The 21922-nt window shown below is 39.6% G+C and overlaps 2 protein-coding genes across 5 annotated transcripts in view; both read left to right on the forward strand.

The window, feature by feature from the left end:
- The window catches only part of LOC113675300 (tripeptidyl-peptidase 2), a 33200-nt gene extending 14461 nt beyond the window's left edge, over positions 1-18739 (forward strand). The window contains exons 22-41 of one of the 4 annotated variants that reach the window (XM_089208786.1): positions 392-498; positions 960-1114; positions 1804-1920; positions 7676-7773; positions 8017-8113; positions 8264-8401; positions 8952-8996; positions 9284-9480; positions 10381-10492; positions 11157-11243; positions 11657-11712; positions 11820-11916; positions 12110-12166; positions 13953-14026; positions 15356-15404; positions 15661-15718; positions 16300-16353; positions 16751-16812; positions 17291-17413; positions 17991-18739. In XM_089208786.1, the coding sequence (XP_089064912.1) occupies positions 392-498; positions 960-1114; positions 1804-1920; positions 7676-7773; positions 8017-8113; positions 8264-8401; positions 8952-8996; positions 9284-9480; positions 10381-10492; positions 11157-11243; positions 11657-11712; positions 11820-11916; positions 12110-12166; positions 13953-14026; positions 15356-15404; positions 15661-15718; positions 16300-16353; positions 16751-16812; positions 17291-17413; positions 17991-18080 (1873 nt within the window). In that variant the 3' untranslated portion in view covers positions 18081-18739. The remainder of the gene's footprint in view (positions 1-391; positions 499-959; positions 1115-1803; positions 1921-7675; positions 7774-8016; positions 8114-8263; positions 8402-8951; positions 8997-9283; positions 9481-10380; positions 10493-11156; positions 11244-11656; positions 11713-11819; positions 11917-12109; positions 12167-13952; positions 14027-15355; positions 15405-15660; positions 15719-16299; positions 16354-16750; positions 16813-17290; positions 17414-17990) is intronic. The other 3 variants (XM_089208787.1, XM_089208788.1, XM_089208789.1) reach the window with 3 other exon arrangements.
- Positions 3562-5325, forward strand: LOC149044340 (adenosine receptor A3-like). The gene has a single exon (XM_089208812.1). It carries the CDS (start codon positions 3917-3919, stop codon positions 4865-4867), a length of 951 nt encoding a protein of 316 aa, XP_089064938.1. The 5' UTR covers positions 3562-3916; the 3' UTR covers positions 4868-5325.
- Positions 18740-21922: the final 3183 nt, after the last annotated feature.

The following is a 21922-nucleotide window of genomic DNA, read 5'->3' on the forward strand; positions in this document are numbered from 1 at the left end:
TTGCTGACGGCGTGTGCGTTGTAAGTGACGGAGCGGTACACAAAATACACTTTAACTTTTGAATGGTGGAAAAAATTCCCTGCCGACTTTTGTAACCCAATTGATCATTTGCGACGCCCTAATTCCATGAAATGATTGACATGAGGGACACTACCCTCACACACTGATTGGTGCAAACATGCCCTATTGCTATGATTTGATTTGTGCGAGATACCTAACCTAATGCTGCGATCTGATTGGTGCAGGATATATTCCCGAATGCGGCGATCTGATTGGTGTGAACAACTTACCACTCGATACGCTAACATAGAGTTATTCAGTTTTTTTTATATGAAAAAAAAAAGAACTCAAAAGGCAGCTCATCCTTTGAACTCGACGTTTTAATTTCCAGTGTTAGCGATGTGAACCATTATGTGTACGAGTTGGAAGACGTGAAGTTTAAACCCGGACAGGTGCATAGGAGTTTTGTTCATGTCCCGGAGGGGGCAACGTGGGCGGGTAAGTTAAAAAAATAAAACAAGAAATGAATTGTAGTTTTCTTTGCCAGCTGCTGAAGGGGGGAAATTGTGTTACATGTTTCATCAAGATAAAACCCCTTACAGTAGTTGATAAGTTAGTCTTTCACATCTCCTTTTCACTGGATAATGTGTTGACACTGTAAAGAGGTATTTCATTTCATCACATCTGGTGGGTTAAGTTTTAAATAATTTACATGACGAAATTTACGCCCTACTGATTGGCTGAAAACGAGTGCGTTTTTCATGTAACACGCGTGCAAATTACACATTCGGCGCGCGTGCACTACCAAAATTTCGGCTGTCTTGAATTTCTTCAAGTTAAGAATACAAATTGCACTCGCCCTTCGGTCTCGTGCAATTTTTTTGACCCGTACCTAGTAACAGATTGCACTCGAAATGATGTTGTTAACTGTACAAATTAAATTTTTTTATTATCAACAGAATTTTCGGCCTTGTCACTTGAAGAAGAAGTCTACGGACTCTTTATTCTCCATGCAGTTCAGTTGTCGCCTCTTTCGTCTTTTAAGGAACACGAGTTCCTCCAATATATTCCCCTTTCATCGCTGAGCGAAAAAACCTTTAGTTTCGCAGTAAAGGTACAAGCTGTTGTATTATTTAAGCAGTAGAAAGAGTGTGTTTCAACTAAATGTCTTAAAATAAAAGGGTAAATCAGTATTATCAGCTGAGTTGATAATGTAAATTGGCCACCGTAATAAGTTTCAAAGCTGATTTTTCGAGCGTTAGCCCTTCGTCAGAGCAAAATATTTCCTAATCGCTCTTACGTAGGACTGACGATGGCAACGTCAACTTTGACACTCTTTACGGTGGCCAATTTACGTTATAGACTCCGTTGATAATACTAAATTACCCTGTTACACTCTCTCACCGACGCAGCACCGCGGTTTCTTTAGAAACTTACCCCCTTTATTCATTTGTCTTAAAATCAATAGCGAGCTATTCTTACTGGCCAACCAGATAAAAGCACAAGGTCTGAAGAAGCTAGTGGCATATGATAGTTTGATTTGTATTTGTTAATCGTAGGTAATTTTATATTGGGGAAAAAAAACCTTCGGCCACCAAAGGCAAATTTAGAACTTCAGCAGGTTCGTAAAACATTTTACAATCAGGAATGGCGGGAAAATGCAACTATTTGCAATCACGCTAAAGATGTGTATCTTTCGGGTAACCGCGCGCGAAAACACGAGCAAGACCAAGTAAGGAGTTAGTGGGGCTGTAATTTTTTGTTTGGTAACCCTGTGTCTCTGGTTTTCTTTTCCTTTTTCAGGGAGGTGAGACGTTGGAGTTGTGCACAGCAAAATGGTGGGCTAGCTTAGGAGAGTGTGCCGTCAAGAGAAGTGTCACGTTTCATGGAGTTAATCCCAGTGAAAAGAGCATAACACTGGTAGCTATACAATTTGAGTTTTTCACGCCTTAGGTAGTTCGAAATTTGTTTTATCGCTCTGTGAGTTGTACAAACTTCGAATTTATTTTTGGTTTAGTTTCTGTTTCGTCAACTAACTTAATGGAGACGGGATAAAAACAAATTAGAACACAGCGCGTAGTCACCCGGCTATTCTTGTGAGACTTGAGAAACAGAACTGAGAGTGATCCGAGAATGTCCAAGAGCAAACAGCACGTTAATATATGCCGTCCTAGTCGAGTGTTAGTGTGAAATTTGTTTGTTGGACGTATTGATGAAACCTTTTTTAGGAAGAAAAACAACAGTCAGGAGAATTCTCAAATCAAGCCAAGCCGAAACACCGAGACATTTTTTAAGGAATCTCAATTGCAGCCTGCTCCATTTGTGCCTCAAATTTCCAGCGATAGGGCAATAGAAAATGGTTCTGTTCTTTGCCCTTTCCTCATTCCCTCGCGTGCGCATTGTTTGTCAGCGGAGAGACGACTGGGCACGAAGCAGCAAATTGCGTCGGATAACACAGCGGTCAGACACTGCGCATGCACAATAGTTTAAAAACAATAAGACGGATTACGAACGCGTGTCTAGCGTGGAGTAAGGAAGAAAAAATTAAGTCTCCAATTGCTGTATTCCAATACGTAGGACGCTTGGAGTAAGATTAGATCTTGGTCTTGTTTTATTGTGAGATTTCTCAACTGCTTTTTACGCGATCGCTTCGTTTTAGTGACGACCGCAAATAACCGAACCTTTCCCTACCCCTGCTATACAATTCTTTACCGGTTGACTGTTCGCAGAAGACACAGACCTGCTTTCAACAAGGAAATAACTGCTGCTAGCACAGCCAAGTTTACGGAAGACGTCATCACGCTGCCGTGCAAAGTGTGAAAAAAGAGTATGAGAGTGTAAACTACATAGGGGGGAAAGTCTAGCAACAACGAATATAAGTCTTGGCCGTAGAAACTTAGAAATATGCTTAAGAAACGTCTCACTCGGGTTCTTTGTGTTTTCACTAATGAATTATCCATGTTGCTTTTATCCAAGTGCACATGCGCAACCTATGGGATGTTTAAAAATGACAGCAGCGGTGATCTTTATTCGAAATGTTCTAAAATCGTGTACGTATGTCCAAAGGAAAGTCTTTGGAACTTCATAAAAAAATGAGTCTAAGCTCACCGAGGATAAGTGCTAGAACGCCGGCAAGCCAGAGAAAAAAAAACTAGGGTGAATACATTAAATCGAGGCTCATTGGCATAATTTTTGCAAGAAGTATGGAAAAATAAGGAAATGCTTTCGCAAGAGTAAAATTTAGTCGAACTTGAAAGGAAAAACAATCAAAAGCCCACAAAAAACCCTAAGTTATTGTGAGTGTATTGTTTCAGTACAGTTATCTTCAAGTGAGCAGATGGTTTCACATGCCAAAATTGATATTCCGACAGCTTTTTTAATTTATTGTCTCCCTTGAGCTATGAATTGTCTTTCTTTATCAATGTCTGTAGGGGTGGACGTGTTTTATTGACTTTCGCAGGTAATCATGTTTTTCATTCTCTTGACAACTTTACAGCAGATCAATAATTTATCATTATTCCGGCTGGTTAAGAACTCGGTTTTATTTGTAGCGTCAGAAATAACGCTTTTGCGCCCTCACCAAGTCGAAATATAAGACGATCAATTGGCTTTCAACAAAGATTGCTTCATCAAGTGAAAGATGTCTCTCAGATCTTAAACATTTTCATAATTGTCTTCAGACAGATTGTTCTTAAAACGAATTAATTCAGAAAGATCTTTCAGCCTGAAACCAAACTTCCTGACCAGCTTTTAAAAGCGGTTTGTTTCCAGTGCTAAGGACCATTACGTTTGTTAGAAAAGGTATCTATTTCAGAAGGAAATGACCTCTTCTGGAGAGGAGATTGCAATGGAATAGAATCAGGTTATAAAGCATCTTCTTTGCACAACGTTCTATCGATTGGTGGCGAGTGTTACGATGAACGAATCCTTTTGTGAAGCGACTCTGCAATATCTTCCCACTTATTCGGACTTTAAAGAACTTCGTTCAACTTACATTGCCAACTGTGTCTTCATTAATTTTCTAACCCATACTGCCATCATGTGGAACATAATAACAATATATGCGATACGAAAAACTTCATCTTTGCCCAAGACTTTGAGAACATTTTTGTTAAGCCTCGCTGTCTCCGATGTCGGTGTTGGTTTGTTTGCTCAGCCATTTTACACTTCTCTTCTCGTCAGGTTGTTAAAACGGAACCATCTTGGCTGTAATTATTATCTTGTGCTGAATGTTTCTGGTTATTTATTTTCAATTGCGTCATTCCTCGGTATTGTTGCTGTCAGTGTGGATAGGTTCTTAGCTGTTCATCTTCATCTGAGGTACCGGGAGCTTGTGACGTTCGAACGTGTTGTTGCCGAGGTGATAGCAATATGGACGGCTAGCACATTTACGTCTTTTTTTATTTTGTGGGGGTCAATTTCTACTCGGGATTTTATTGTTTCTGTTGCTGCAGCGATTGGTTTTACTCTCATGTTTGTGGTGTACATCAGAATGTACTTAATAATCCGACGCCACAAGAATCAGATTCGCTCCATGTTAGTACAAGATGTACCTCAGCCTGCTGGAGTGACAAGTTTTGCGGGCCTCATTAAATCTTCTGTTGGTGTATTCTACGTGTGCCTTGTCTTCCTAGCTTGTTATTTACCATACTTAATTTGTATAGCTGTGATCAATATTAATGGCACAAGTACCACTCTAAAGAAATTTCATCTTTTTGCATTGACCGTCGTGTTTCTTAATTCATCATTGAATCCGGTCATCTATTGCTGGAAGATGAGACACATTCAACACGCTATCATGGAAATATTGCCAAGCATGTCTTGGCGTAGACGCCAACCCTCTCGCTTGCACTACAATCGGTCTTAAAGTTTTGTCCATGTTGACAAGTGAACACCTGTTTTTAACAAGGACGTCATGCAGTCCGTACTCGCAGAGTAAATGAAGAGACGAGAACGTACTGAAAACTGAGTGATACAACGTCGTAAAAGCGATAGCGCAATTCCAATTTTTTATGAAACAATGTGTGAGTGGCGTAAGGAGCTTTAGAAGTGCAGCGACTTTTTGATAAAATAGCTTGTGTACTCTTTGATACACAAACAGTAAATTTAAAGTTTGCGGAAGTAATGGACGCACGGATGAGTTCAAGATAACAGAAAATGCCAAGCGCTTCAAGGTTTTTGTCACTCTTTGAAATTAGAATGAAACTAGTAAAAAGAAAAATTGAACTTTCCAATCAAGGAACTTTGCAAAATGGATTTGCTCTGTTTTCTCATTTTTATTATAGTACTCATATGTAGCCTACCATTGTCAAATAGAATTAGCAGGAAACCTTGGTGAAATTTCTCAATTAAATTTTTAATTCATTGTCGTTCCATCCTCATGTGTACGTAGCATATTTGTATGCACATATTTTGAAGAAAAAAATTCGTCGCCTTTTGAATAACAAATCTCGCTTGGACTTCCTTCTCTGTGTAATTCTTTTCTTTGCCATCATTTTGTTTCTTCTTCATCAATGTCATCAATAGATCTGCCTAATTCTAATATCTACAGCATAAAACTAATGGTCAGTGCCATGGACTCCGGGTCGAGGAGTTTAGGTTCGAGACGTAACTGGGTCAATGTGTTGTGTCAGTAGGCTCCAGTACAGACTTCACATTTTACCTTAATTTGTCTTAGTTGGCGTCAAACTCTTTCGTTCTTTCCAACATCAGTTCTTTAACAGATAAATACTGCCATAGTTTTTTAGTTATTCCTTTGAATTCAGAATCGAGATAATGCTCAGTATTGTTAACCAAGTTGTAACCAATTTTATTTTTACAAAATAGTTAACAAGACCACTTTTACTACCTTAGACTCAAGCCTACACTTCAGCCTTCCATTTATATTTGGAAGAAGATGCATCTTGATATACCAATTCCAATTCAGCTCTGGAGAAATTTTCAACTGAATGCAGAAAGTAAACCTAGAATGCGTTTTTTGGTATCCTTTGCTCTCTGATTGGCCCCGGAAACACGTGCCACTCTCTCAACCAATCAAATTCTAACCTAAAACCAATCGCACGCGGTTTTCTTGTTTTTACTTCGAGTTCTCATTGGCTCCTTGTGCTTTCTCTTCTGATTGGCTTTTAGAATAACGTGGTTTAAGTTTAGCGTCATTCAATCGAAAAGCGCTTAGAGTAACGGCCGCCCTGAATTTGGTTTGGAGTTACAAGCACATATAACGAAAATTACTACAGTTGAACCCCGGTAACTCGAATTACCAAGGGAAATTGAAATTACTTCGAGTTATCGGGGTTTCGAGTTATAGGGGTTTTGAACAAAAAGACCAGAAACACTTGATTAAACAGGGTCTATGCTTATAAATGTTGTATTGTAAGATTTCTCGCAATGTGAGAGCCAAAAACGACAAAACAAAACAAAGTTCAATTTTTCATAGGTAATAATATACATGGAAAAATTACTCAGTTCTGATTGGTTAAGATAAATGCAGTTTTCAGGTAATTCAGTGCAGAAGTGAGTTAATTCAGTGCAGAAGAGGGTTACTTCAGTGCAAAGAAAGAAACAAATCAGACAGTCTGATTGGTCAATAATCAAAGAAACTCACAGATAGATCAACAAAACTTGAAAATTTGAAAATTTGCGAGCGAAACAATGGCCGGCGTTTCAAGTAGGTTTTCTTTCGCCACCGCAGCTGAAAAACAGCTTAAACAATGAAAATACTGTAAAAGGCGCTGCTTTTTGGTTGTCGGTTTGGAAAAAGTGGTTTTTAGAGAAGGGAATTGCCGAGGAAATCGAAAATTACGAGCCGACCCGGCTTAACACTTTGCTCGAGCGATCCAACGCCGAAATTAAAAACAAACGTGGTTAAACCTCGGAAACGACGATTCCATTTCATCAAAAGTGATTCGGAGACAGACTGAACAATTCCTTGAACTGTTTAGCCGGACTTTGAACTTTTTTGCACCTTAAAGATGCGAAGATATCATTGCACATTATTGTTTTGATCGTACGCTGTTGTTTTGACCCAACGCACGGTTTGAATAACTTATTTTTTGCACTTGATGCGCGCGCTTTGCTCATGTTTAATTATGATAGACCATCTCGTATTTTTCCATGTATATTATCAACAGGTAATCACATGATTTTTCTCGTGCAATTTGGAATAAACAAGCACTTGTTAATTTTTTCAAAGACCACAAATTGCACTCGCCCTACGGGCTCGTGCAATTTTGTTAGTCTTTGAAAAAATTTACTCGTGCTTATTTATTCCAAATTGCACTCGAAATCATGTGATTACCTAAACAAATAGATGAGATTAAATGTAATCTTCCGGTGCAAAATGTCATGGCTTATTTGTCCGCAAAAGTGAAAATCGACTTAGAGATATCGTGGGTAAAATTTCAAAGAAAATTACCCGAAGGGAAGTAAAAATTGTTTCGAGGTATTGGGGTTACGAGTTATAGGGGTTAAAATTACAGTAAATATATGGTGCAAATCCAAGGAAAAACAGTTTTGCTTCGAGTTGGCGGGGAATTCGAGTTATCGGGGTTTAACTGTAGTGTCAAAGGACAAGGGACATATTTCGAAGGCCTCATTTCCAGTGCTCTAATTAAACTTTATATACCACAAATGGACAGCTGTTGGACACTTTTGCATTCTTCTACTTTTGCTGCAGCAAACGTCAAAGGTCTGCCGAGTGGATGTTAAAACTGCTCTGAGGGAGGAACAAATCAACCCAACTGTATCGCTCAAGACACATGCACAGCCAGTCAGGTACTCAGACGCTTTTGTCTTTATATGTCACCTGACTGTCACGCAATGTAGAGCAGCTGAGCTTTTTGACTTTTTCTTTTCATTGGATTCTTCATCTTTGAGTTTGGTGTGCGTGACTCATTTTGCTTGTAGAAAGTTGTGCGTTAGCGTGACGTCAAGCCAGGAAGATTTGCGTGACTTTCGGACGCGAAATGAAGTCGTTTGCGTGACATGAACTTATGTATGTTTTCGATTTACCTGCAGACCTTCAGAATACAAGATCAACGCGCTTGGTTCGAGAGATGTCTTGCCGAACGGAAGGCAAATTTTTGCTTTAACTCTCACTTATAATTTTCACCAGGTACGTCTTAAGGTGCAAGTAAATGTTTCTTTTTTACAATCTTATACGTCAAGCATTTCGATTGGACTGCCCATGCGTTTTTTTTTTGGTTTTGTTTTTTTCAAGTACGGATTCCACATTCCTTTCTGACCAGTTTTATACTGTTTTAAGTCCAAAGCGGGTGAAGTGAGTCCAAATGCAACATACCTGTCTGACTTGTTATACGAATCTGAATACGAGTCTCAACTGTGGATGATTTTCGACTCTAACAAAAGGATGCTGGGAAGCGGAGATGCATTTCCTGACCGGGTAAGGAGAGTTTGGTTTTACATCCAATCCAGGTTGAATTGTCAACTGGTTGAGGACAACAATGAGTTCAACGAGTTTTCTGTATCTGAGTGGTAGAACACCGAACGCGAAATCCAAAGGTCTGAGGTTAGAATCTTGGAAAACTCAGATTGTCTTTGTCCTAAGCTAGTAACAAAAGATTAACTTTGTTCTTTGCCTCTGTGACTTCTATGAGTGACCAAGACATAATTAAATAATCCTCACAATATCAATACAATATCAAGCGGACAGGTGATACGAAAAAAGGAAAATATCAAGTGGAGGATTATTAGATGATCCATCACCAAATTCTTAGAACTTCATAGGAATTGTATGGCAGACAGACAGTAAGGAGAATTACTTTTGAAATCTGGGGTGCGGAAGGGTTAATAAACAGTTTTTTTTTACTCAATTTGAATCTAATTGAAATTATTCCGCGACTAATTGGCTCGAGGGAATAGTATAGCACTTTAAAATTTATATTTCTGATCCAATTTCTAACTCGTTCTGCTTGGTTCCTAATTCTTTGCAGTACTCAGTCAAGTTAGAAAAGGGAGATTACGTGCTGAAGCTTCAGGTAAGATGACTCGGAAAAAGCCTGAAATAATCTGCACCTGCGAGAGGTCACGCAAGTGCTGCTTTCGCGTGCGCGTTTTGCTCGCATTTTTGTCGAGGTTAGAAGATTCGGTCTTGATTTGGGTTCGTTGAGGAAAACTAAACTAGTGTCTGACGATAACCTGCGCTGAAAATATCTAAAAAGATGAGTCAGACATTCTTTCGAGTTGCTCGACGTTTCCTGTTGTCAATACTCTCTTCCTGAATTCAAAACTGTTCTCATTGTTTGTACTCTCTCACTACCGTCAGGTTCGACATGACAACAAGGATCAACTTGAGAAATTGAAAGACACCGTCATCTTAATAGAGCAGAAACTTTCGCCCGCTATCACTCTAGACACACATTCCTCACGTCTCGCCGCAATGAAATCTACCAAGTTCAATTCAGGCAATAAAAGACCGGGCTCTTGTTGTCCTGTCTACATAATGCCTCCAGGAGATGACAAGTAAGTAACCAAGCATTTCTTGAGTTCTACAACTACAGCCTCGTTCACAAGGGGTAGAACATGCTATTCGTGATTTCTACGCCTCTGTACCCCTGTGTAATTTTTTATTGAATAATTTTTACGTTTCGGAGTTTTCATTTTAGGTATTCCAACGTTGAAAAAGGGAATGTAGTGGCCGAAACTAATTTTGCTGGTCTTGGGTCAAATTGGAAGTTTTCACGAGTTAACAAAAGAAATTTGTCCAAAATTGTGGTTTGAAAATAGAGGAGCAATCAGAGATATTAATTTCTTCATAGAGAAATTTTCAAGGGCCAGAAATGACCCGAAATACCTTTGGTTTTGTATTACCCCGTCATTTGATTGGCTTAGAAAACTTGTGCCATCCTGTCAACCAATAAGATTCAAAACTGATACCAATCGCGACTTGGTCAGTTTTGGTTTCTTTTACTTTGAGATCTCAATGGTTGCTCGTGATATTTTACTTTGATCTGATTGGCTGTTTCTTTGGTTTTGAATTTAAGGAGAATCCCTCTAAAGGTTTTTAAGTCCTCTGAAATGCCTCTTCAGTTATTGTAGCTTCAAGGTAGCTTGTCTCGCGGAATTGTAGTTACATACATTCCACTTACTGCGTGATAAAACGCTGATGAAAACCTCCGATGCACCATCGTCCAACGAGGGGAAATATCCGTATTTAAAATTGCGTGATGTTACGGACACCTGAATAAGCTCTGGGCGATGTGAGTCATGTAGCTTGTCAGCGGACTTTACCTTTCTCATCCGGGAAAACTTAAAACAGAATCTGCGGCAATTTTTGTGTTGTCTCAAATTTTCTTGGTACTAGTTGTTCACCGACTTGGGCTTTCACGACATTGACTGGACATTTTTTCCTCTGTGATATAGGATTCCCAAAGCTGCCAAACCTGGGCACATCCTGAAAGGAACAATTTCTTACGTGAAAAGCGAGACTGTTAAAAAAGCGGTGAGAGGGATTTATTTTGAATTTTCCTCGCAGGTGAGCTGCAATTGACCAGTGATCAAGACAGAATTTCTCCTTACAATATCAATACAATATCAACCAGATAAATGATGAGAATAAAGAAAAATATCAATTTGGGGATAAAAAGTTGATCCAATACTAAATTCTCTGAACTAACATTATAAGTATTTTATGGTCGAAAGTAAGGAGAATTACAAATTTGATCAGGGAGGAAAAGGGTTAAAGAAATTGTAGCTCCGTAAAAGGTGTTGCTGTTGTGAATTCAGATAAGTATTCGCGATTTGTATAAACTTGTTTTTTATTCTGGTTTTTCACTTGTTTTGCTTGTTAACCAGCAGACGTATTTTAGATTTAGCGCCAGTCGAGCCCGTTTCCGTCGAGTGCCAGTTGAATCATTGGAAGATGAATCGACTGTTTTTGTCCAATCAGAAAGAAACACAAGCACTCCGAACACTGTCTTTGAACTGATCGTCATATGCTCACGTCAGTAAGATCAAAATTGAAATACCACGGATGCATTTTGTAAATGTCTTCCTTTTCGGCAAAATGTTAAGGACTTCATCAGAAAAAAAAGGATTATGGCAGTTATGTACACAAATTGAGTAGTTATGAATGTAGAGGATACAGGTGCTACTTTTGCGGTTGCTGTTTTTTCAACTTCTCATATCAATTATTTCAGTGCGCTTACCCAGTTCAGTACGTTGTTCCGGCCGCACCTATTAAACAGAGCAGCAAAGCAACTACCGCCAAACCGGTGGAAAAAGAGGTTAGTCCAAGGAACCGGGAGGGCGAGGGCGGCGGAAGGGTGTCGAAGGACTTAGCTTGTGACACAATGTTATTTACCTGATCCCCCCATAAGGCTCTGTGGTATTGCGATGATCCCCCCTCATTAGCAGTCAATTTTCTACAGTCCCCCATTTAAAATCTTTTAGTGGAGAGTAACTTCCCCCTCCCCTCCCCCCCAAAAGAGATGCGCCCCCAACCCCCTCAGGTGATAAATGATAAGTTGTCCTTAAGAGATAAAAAGGGAAAAGGATTGAAACTGCCTGAAGTTGTCCTCATCAGTCTCAACTATTTATTCTGACACTCAAAAGCAGAACATAGCTCCCCCTTGATGATCATGTGTTACATTTTCCTTCGTTCAGCTCGCTTTTCTCAACGTTTTGTGCAAATTTTTAGATGAAACAACAGTTTGAGGAGGCAATGAGGGACCTTAAAATCTCTTGGATACCAAAGTAAGTCAGGTCTATCTTTAGTCAATGCCATTGACTAAAAAAAGTCAAATTACCCCCCCCCCATTTTTTATTTTTCATTTGTTCCTTCTTTTCTTTTCACATTTTAGACTTGGTGATGTAACTCTGTATGACGAGCTTGCGGAGCAGTATTCTGATCATTTACCGTTACATGTAGCAAGACTCCATTTCTTAGACAATTCCAAAGTATGACAGATATCAGATGATTTTGTTTTCATACTCCGTTCTCTCTGTGGATTTTTGCGATATACTGTTTTACCTGATAGATACCTTATAGCTGTGCTTACAGTTGTACAAAACAGGAGCGTGCATGCAACTTATACCAAAAATTTGTGGGGTAGAATTTTACTTGCGTCTTTTTTTTTTATCGTTCCCAAAGGATAGACTTCAAAGGCTTCCACAAGTTATAGTTGCAGCGGAAAAAGTCATACAAATGGTAAGAGTGCAGAATGAGTTGATGGAGAGAGACACACGCACAGATAGACAGTCTAAATCCTGCACCAGTAGCCTAGCTTCATTTCCAGCATATAAACAGACATGCACAACCCACAATTCCTCTATTCGCTCTGAGGAATAGCTAACACTCGGAATATCGGCCTTAGAAACTCTTCACATTGATGACCAATTTACATTATCGACTCAGTTGATCCAAAATTATCTTTTAATACCCCCCTCCGACGCAATTTCCTCAAAAACTTATTCCCTTTACAGACATCTGACTGTTCTTCTATAAGTCTGACCGACTGACTGCCACACTGGCTGACTGACTGACTGACCAACTGTCACACTGATTGAATGACTGACTGACTGTCACACTGATTGATTGGCTGACCAAGTGACTGTCACACTGATTGACTGACTGACCGACTAACTGTCACACTGATTGAATGACTGACCAAGTGACTGTCACACTGACTGACTGACTGACCGACTAACTGTCACACTGATTGATTGACTGACAAGTGACTCACACTGACTGACTGACTGACCGACTAACTGTCACACTGATTGATTGACTGACAAGTGACTCACACTGACTGACTGACTGACCGACTAACTGTCACACTGACTGATTGACTGACAAGTGACTCACACTGACTGACTGACTGACCGACTAACTGTCACACTGACTGATTGACTGACAAGTGACTCACACTGACTGACTGACCGACTAACTGTCACACTGATTGAATGACTGACTGACTGTCACACTGATTGATTGATTGACCAAGTGACTGCCACACTGGCTGACTGACTGACCGACTAACTGTCACACTGATTGATTGACTGACCAAGTGACTGCCACACTGGCTGACTGAATGACCGACTAACTGTCACACTGATTGAATGACTGACTGACTGTCACACTGATTGATTAATTGACCAAGTGACTGCCACACTGGCTGACTGACTGACCGACTAACTGTCACACTGATTGAATGACTGACTGACTGTCACACTGATTGAATGACTGACTGACTGTCACACTGATTGAATGACTGACTGACTGTCACACTGATTGATTGACTGACCAAGTGACTGCCACACTGGCTGACTGAATGACCGACTAACTGTCACACTGATTGATTGACTGACAAGTGACTCACACTGACTGACTGACCGACTAACTGTTACACTGATTGATTGACTGACCAAGTGACTGCTACACTGGCTGACTGAATGACCGACTAACTGTCACACTGATTGATTGACTGACAAGTGACTCACACTGACTGACTGACTGACCGACTAACTGTTACTGATTGATTGACTGACCAAGTGACTGCTACACTGGCTGACTGAATGACCGACTAACTGTCACACTGATTGATTGACTGACAAGTGACTCACACTGACTGACTGACTGACCGACTAACTGTTACTGATTGATTGACTGACCAAGTGACTGCTACACTGGCTGACTGAATGACCGACTAACTGTCACACTGATTGAATGACTGACTGACTGTCACACTGATTGATTGATTGACCAAGTGACTGCCACACTGGCTGACTGACTGACCGACTAACTGTCACACTGATTGAATGACTGACTGACTGTCACACTGATTGATTTATTACCAAGTGACTGTCACTCTAATTGACTGACTGACCGACCGACTGACTGACTGACTGACTGTTGGAATCATGTAGGAACCGAATGGCGACTCATTCAATTAGCCGTTAAAGACTGACATGTTTTTTCATCTTATCTCGTTTAGGTAGATCTTGTTGAGTTGTCCAGTTATTATGGTATGAAGACCGACACTCGGCCAGACGCCAGTATCATCAAGAGGTATTGAGTCTGAACCTGGGATATTTCTATCAGTAATATTTGATACTTTCTGTCCAATTTTATGTTTTGTTTTGAGCGCTTTTCGATTGAGTGTCTTAATTCAAAGCCGAAGTTATCACGAGAGCCAATCAGGAGAAAGTAAAAGTGAGAGCCGATGAGAACTCAAAGTGGTAACAATCAAACTGCCTAAAACGCGGGAAAACGCGGGAAAACGCGGGCGACCAAGTCGTGATTGGTTTTAGTTTTGCATCTGATTGGTTGAGAGAGTGGTACGAGTTTTCAGGACCAAACACAGATCAAAGTAACGCAAAAACAAAGCAATCCTGGATTACTTTCGACTCTCAGTTAACCCTTTCGCTTCCAAGATCTTATCAGTAACTCTCTCTACTGTCTGTCATACAGTTCTTATGATGTTAGTTCGGAGGATTTGGTATTGGATCAACTAAGAATCCCTTAAATTATATTTTTCCTAATTCTCATCTCTTATGTACTTGATTTTGTAAGGATATTGTGAGGAGAAATTCTGTCTTGGTCATTTATGGGAGTTAAAGGGTTAAAATTGCTCTGTGAGCACACTATAATCTCTGATTGGTTAGGGACTGCAATTTTCAATCTGCCAAACCTCCCCGCCTGACGTGTTACTCAAAATCTGTGTAAAAACTGTGGCAGATCCTTGGTTTAAGAACCTGTTACGATCACAAGTGACGTTAGACAAAGGAAATAGAGCATCCAAAGCAATAGACCGTGGAAAAATAATTGTGGCAAAACAAAGAGAAACTTCACAGGTTCTTACACCAGAGAAAACACGAAAGCACCGTCAATTGCAGGTTGTCTGCGGCATAGGTTGTGATTTTCAGTGCAACAGATTTTGTTTAAATTGAATTTTTCTCTCTCTAAAATGTATATATTTATTTGTTACATATCTAGACTTGGATAGTTTTGCAATAATTGTATAAATTCTTGAGCTCTCAAAAATGGATATGTGATGATTATAGCCAATGATGCCCGTAGGGCCAAGTTGACTATCTATCTTCTCATATCCAACGCGCGCTCGTGCAATAATTGTCTATCATTCTGTTTGGTAATGTAAATTGGCCATCGTTAAGAGCTTCTACGATAGTCAATTTACATTATCAGCTCTGTTGACAAAACCAATTTATCTTGTTTTACCCCCCCCCCCTTCTTCCCCCCCCCCCCACCGACGCAGCAGCACAGTTTTTCAAGAAACTTACCCCCTCTCCCCCCTTTATAGTTCTGTATGAACTGTCTCCAAATTATTTGGTAGATCCTTTGTCCAACTAATTGCATGTCACTTTTATGATCCAATAGTGAGAAAGACAGCCAAAAAGCTACATTAATAGACGCTTTGTGTCGTAAGGTAAGTGTTCCCCCTAAGCCAGAGAGAGCTTCGGAGAGAGCTTCTTTTCAGTCCTTGTATCAGTTCTATTTAAGGGGTAATGGAGAGCTTGTTACAAGCTAGGAATGGGAGGTAGATGCAAGGGAAATGGCATTGAAGAAGGTAGACCATTATTGCTCGTTTGTTTTGTCTTTCACTCTGCAGTTGCTGTAGTTATAAAGTCTTTTTTATTCAACAACTTGAAAGTTCTGCTTTAATCTTATTTTTTTCTACTTAGGGAATAGCTCTAGCTGACAGGATACTGGAAAAATCTTCAGATAGTAAGGAAACCACAGGTAAAACAACTTCAAATCCTTGCCTTAAACCTCTCAATCCCAAGATCTCAGTAGTAATTCTCTTTTGTGTCTGCCATACAATTCTTGATGTTAGTTTGGAGAATCTGGAATTGATAAAGCCTTTATATAGGCCCAAGTGGCCCATGGGGCCAACGCTTAACTCCGGTTTCCTTAGCATGAAGCGGCTGCTAGTCCATCGCAGGGTTACCCCCAGCATATTTGCTAGTAACCCATTTGTACACCTGGGTGAAGATGAGCACTGTGAGAGTAAAGTGTCTTGCCTAAGAACACAACGCAGTGATCCCGGCCAAGGCTCGAACCCGGACCACCCGATCCGGAGTCGAGCGCACTAACCGTGAGGCCACCGCGCCTCCACTCAATCTGGCATTGGGTCAAGTAATAATCCCGTAATTGGCCCTATTTTCTCTCTCATTCATCTCTGCTTGATATTGTGCGGGGAATTTTTGTTTTGGTCCCTCTTGGGATTTAAAGGGTTAATCTTATCTATTGCAGTGAAGTTTGAACTTGATAAAGTTCGTGTCACGTACTTTTTCCAAATGTCTCTCATTTTAAATCGCTAGACGATGGAGATGTAAGTAGTTCGGATGACCAGGCGGAGACAGAGGAAGCAATCTGTAAGTGCAGAATCTGTGAGCAACCATGTTACTACAATGCTTTCCATCATGATTTCAAGTCGTGTGGTTCTCAGTCATGATAATCTGATCTTCTACCCAGTTCCTCAGTGTCCGGCTGGTCAGCCAGCCAGTATAGGGATCTGGGTAATAATTAAAGCGCATTTTTCGGATATCTTTTATTTGGTGTTGCTTGTGGTCAGAATTCAAGTAAAAGTTTCTTGTAATCTTACCGAGGATTGCGCATAACTTAACCTAATTTAAGTCATCGTTTTTAGTAGCCCCTCAAGGAATCCTCAGCTATTTTTCCTGTTTATTAGTAAGAAAGTGCGCTTTCACGTATTATTTCTGGAAAATTTATCGCCGATTTTTTTACTTTGCCTTGTTCTCCTTCCGTCAGATGAAAGACTTGATGAGACTTTCAAGGAACTTGTTAAGTGGATTGACGCATCAGACCCTAAGGTAAGTCTTCAAAAGATACATTTTTGTCTTGATCTAAAGGTCGTCGAAAATTGATTGATTTTTTAACTGCATTTTAAAATTGAACAATTTCAATTCAACGGCTTCTTTTAAGCCATCTTTATTAGTTACGTGCAATTCAAGGCCTCTTCACCGAACCCGATAACTGGGAAGAATTTTGCCTCAAAGTGAAACAAATAAATTACCTGAAGCGCGGGAAAACGCGAGTGACCAAGTCGTGATTGGTTTTAATCTTGACTCTGATTGGTTAAGAAACTGGCACGAGTTTTCTACACCAATCATGTAGCGAAGTAAAATAAACCAAAGTAATATCAGATTATTGTCTACACTTAATTGAAGATTGTTCTATCGATAGCCCAGCAAGCCCGGAGAACCGGGATCGTATAAAAACAGTTTCTTTCCAAGGGAAAATGTTCTCGTAGGTCTCATACTTGATTCTGACGCGCTTCTTTATGTTCAGGTTCTGCCGTTTTACATTCGCCGCGCGCAGGCAATGAAGCTCTACGGCCTTGCCCTGAAGGCTTCAATGAAACAAAATGGCGATGGCACGCCTAACAGGGTAAACGATGACAGGAACATCCTGGTTAGTAACATCAGCTTTATCTTTCGGTGTCATAGGAGAGTAACATCAGCTCTATCTTTCGATCTCTATTGTCGTTATTGACTTGCAAAGTTTGTTTATTTAGTTTTGTGTGCGATGAACTTTTACGCCGTGTAGTAACCTGTTCCAGCCTGTCACAGTGTTGCTATCATAAGTTGTCATGAGTGAAGGTGCAAAGTTATAACTAGCTGGATTTAATTCGTTTCCCGTTTCTCACCTTTTTTACGAATTTTTTTTTTTCCGAATAGCAAGAAAAGTTTTGAAGAGTTTTAATTTTTTGGTGGTTTTTGCCGGCAGTCCTCGATCAGAAATTCGCAAAGACCAAAAAAATACGGCAAAATAAAACGCCGCTGTAGTAAAAGAAAAAAAGAAGGGCACGTTCGAAAAGCATCGTATTCGGTCGAAATTTAACCTGCTGTAGAGTAGATGGTAGGCGTAACCGTGAAAATGGAACTGCGTTTTAAAATGTACCTGTCGTTTTGAAGACGGGGCCGTAGTTTTCAGCAAAATAACAACAAAAACAATCATTCAGCATGCTTTTTCCTTGTTTGTTTTTTAGTTGTTCGAGAAGCTTGGCTGGGAACATTGTGCGCGACTCACCAGAGAGAGTCTTCCGGTGAAGTATCCTGCCTCCTATCAGCCGTTTTAATGAACACTTTTGCTGTAGCTTTTATATCGCTGTTTCATTTTGACAGGTTTAACTGAATTAAATGCACGCGGGCACGTGTAGCACGAAAAGTACTAAATTTACTTACATGATGCACTTCTTTGTATATGGACAGTGCTGTTTAGACCTTTCACTCTTGTTCTCAGATCAAAATATCAATGAATGAGTTGCCAGTTATCGAATCCTTGTGTATGCGCAAAGATTTCAGGAATCGTCACGGGGCAAACATTGGTAGTTGCTAGAAAGAAATATAGCGATAGATCTTTTCGACTTCCGAAAAAAAAAAACGATTTTGGAGAGAGATCAACGCTTTTTCGCCGCATTTTCATCACGCGCAAATACAAGGATCCGATTACTGGCAACTCGTTCATTCTCTGTATTGTCTGCCATACTTTTTTCACTATTTAAGAAAAGAGAATTTTGTTTTCAATCAATCCGTTTCACGTGGTTGATATGTCTGTGCTCTTATCACTTTTTTACCTGGAAGAATAGTTTAAATCTTAAGGAGATATAACATATTGGTCTTTCCTGTGAAAAGGTTAAGTACGCAATTTGCAAATGTTGTCAAGGGTATGTAAAACTGCTTGATGAACAGATCGATTCAAAAATGAATCTAATAAAAAAAAAACACGCTGTTGTCACGTTTCGGCCGTTCTTTTTGAAGTGAAAGTTTTGTAATACCGACTTAAGCAAGTGAAAATCCACTCATGAACAAAATGATTTCTCGACGCAGCCATGTGTTAAGTGCAAGATGAGTAGATTTAACTAGACTACTACTGCCCCAGATTTTCGGCGAAGTCCGTTACGCGAATCAGAACAAATCGGTAGATGGGAGCGAGGTGCAAGAAAAGTAGAATTCGGCGCGTCAATATTTAATTTTTTTTTTGCTGATTTTTTTTCTTTTGACTCGCACTACGGACAATAGGAGGGACTTCTCCTAGATTTGAACACCAGAAAAAATTCGCAGGTGGAGGTGCCTAATAATTATGCCACCTTCCGCAAAACTATCTCAAGTTTAGTCCGTTTGGACATCAAGGTGCATTCTGTTGAACGTAACCAATTTAGGTTGGTGGGTTTATTGGGTTATTGGGACAAATTTGTATTTGATTGATCAAGTTGAACTTTTTCAACCAGCACCAAGCAAGGTTAAAATAGTTGAAAAGGCGTGGGTACCCAGCTGTCTTTTCGCGGGCTTTATTGGTTGGTCCTGGGCTCTAGGTTCTTCCAGCCGTTGGAAACGTCCGCTGTAAACGATGAGGAAAACGCCGCAAAACAGACCAATAACGCGTGCGCGTTTGATACGCAGGCTATGGAAAACAAAAGATGTTAAATACAGCAGTCGACCTCACTGGTGTTCATCAGATTCGTTGGCTACAAAGTCCTCTTAACCCTTAAACCCTGAGAGTAACTAGCATCTACTTCCTCCTTACAATATCACCCCAAAATCAAACATAAAGGTTCGTCACGAGCCGAATAAAGATGCTGATCACAAACTTAAGAGGCTCTCGACTTTGAAACATATTCTCTTTGCCAACGCCTCAGGAAATGTATAGAGAACAGTGTGGAGAATATGCATACTGATGTTAAGGTGTAAAGGGTAAGTTCCAATGAAGAAAGGGTTCTCCTCTCGACTTGGCAACTCGGATTTTTTTTATACTTTCGTAGCGTAAGGTCACAAGTGCACTGAATTTCAGATTTTTAGACATTTTGCCTTATCTCTAAAAGATGAAGTGAGTCAATGAGGAAAGACAATAGGAACCAAAAAACACAAGAAACCTTAATAACTCCGGCAAGAGAACTGACGAAAGGGCTTAAGTGACACTTCGATGTGAGCGAGTCTACAGAAATTCAGAATACTGTAACGGCAGTTCCAACGAGCTACCGTTTCAACCGAAAATAATTGGTAAAGGGAGTTATTGGGAGACCTCAAACGTCCTAAACCGATGGTGGTCAAAACTTCGATCCAGAGAGAACACGATCCGAGGAATGCTGTGAATCCCTTAATTATTTTATTCCCATGATCTTGTTAGTAGTTCTCTTTACTGTCTGCCGTACAAATCTTATAATATTAATCCAGAGAATTTGATATTGGATCAACTAATGATCCCCTAATTGATATTTCTCTTCATTCTCATCACTTGTTTTCTCGAAATTGTATCGATAATGTGAGGAGAAATTATGTCTTGGTCACTCATGGGAGTAAAATCAATACTATGTTGCAATAGTGACAGGTGTACAACATCATCAGGCGCCCATATAGCAGAACTTACCCACACACCCTTTCGCTCCCAAGATCCAAACGAATTAAAATTCTCCAGAGCTTACCCCTCTGTTGTAAATTCTCATAACTTGTTTCCTTGAGAGAATATCAAAATTTTTTAATGAGAATTTACAAATCGAGCAATTCTGAGAGCTGTGCATGGCTAAAACAACATCTCAAAATTGACTCTAGAAGCTCAAAAAGAGTTGTTTTCTACTAGCCGTGTTAATTCATAGTAATTTTTTGGTTTCTTTTCCAAATGTGATAGACGCCTGATTTTTCCCTACAAAAACACACTTTGTTAGAGATGCATATGGTTAAATAATGTGTTTTATATCCTAATGTATTTTATATGCCAACATCCGTCAGAACACATGGTGTGATATTTCGTTCATAGGAGGGCTTAATTCACACGATACTCGGTAATTAACTTAAAGAGAATTCCACTCACAAGACATTTATCGAGACTCAACACAATAAGAATGTATCCAAGTGTCCTCAAACACACTTAGCAGAGTCCTAAAATCGAGCCGAGAAATCAATAAGTTTTGTCACTTAGAATTGCTTCTTCTTTCTCCATTTCAACGTCATTTTCCTACTGTCTTACTGTTATTAGTTTCGCTCCGCAGTTAAATCCCACCAGACAATGCAGTATATCTTTGATGGCTTCTCTTCGACTTCGCAATTGAAGGCAATACAGTCACAGTTAGGTGTGAATTGATTACATGACAAAGTTTTATTTATGCAAAAAGAAAAAAAAAAAAAAAAAGAAAGAAAAGAAAACCTGGATTGTCAATATTTGCCGTAAACTGGCAAAATTTGTGTATGATCATCATATTGCGTAACGAGACAGGAAAAGAATCAAGGAAAAACGGAGTGCAAATCCGAAAATTAGCCGTACAGTATTCTCTTAGCTTGCTTTTTTAAAAGCCGATTCACCGCGACCCTTTGTTTTCCTAATTTCCTTTGTATTGTTATCGCCAATATCCCGCACATCTTTCACCTAAGCTCTGTTTTGCAGTTTTTTTGACTTAAATTTGCGTCAAGCAATTATTTTCTCTTGCTCACTCGAGCATGTAACAGAGAACGAAATTCAAAGGTAACAGACAACCTCGCTTCCGTCGGAGGATTAACATCACAATAAATGTTTATCAAGGATAAGTTTATTTCTTATTCAAAACTGGTTCTTTTCTAGATCTTCTTTGCATTTATGTCCTGGGCAAATATTTTTCTCACTCTCTGAGGGTATGGGAATATCGGTGTAAGAGGTTTTATATTTACTATTTCTCAAAAGATGGGAAAAGAATTTTAATGATATAAGTAGTATATTTTAGCATTGCTGATCATTGTTTTTGAACGAAGGGCTGAAAAGGTGGATTTTAAAACAATAGTTAATTATTCAACGATTTAAACTTATTTCATGGAAAGACTGAAGTTATTCAAGTGCGAAAATACGGACGTGAGATAATTCATCTAACAAGTCAAAGAATATTTCTCAAATCGCTTTTATCGAGGAATAGCAGGCATGTATCTTGAGTTGAATATAACGACTTGCTTGCTACCG

Source organism: Pocillopora damicornis, chromosome 6 (assembly GCF_964200805.1).
Source record: "Pocillopora damicornis chromosome 6, jaPocDami1.2, whole genome shotgun sequence".
Classification (NCBI taxonomy): Eukaryota; Metazoa; Cnidaria; class Anthozoa; order Scleractinia; family Pocilloporidae; genus Pocillopora; species Pocillopora damicornis.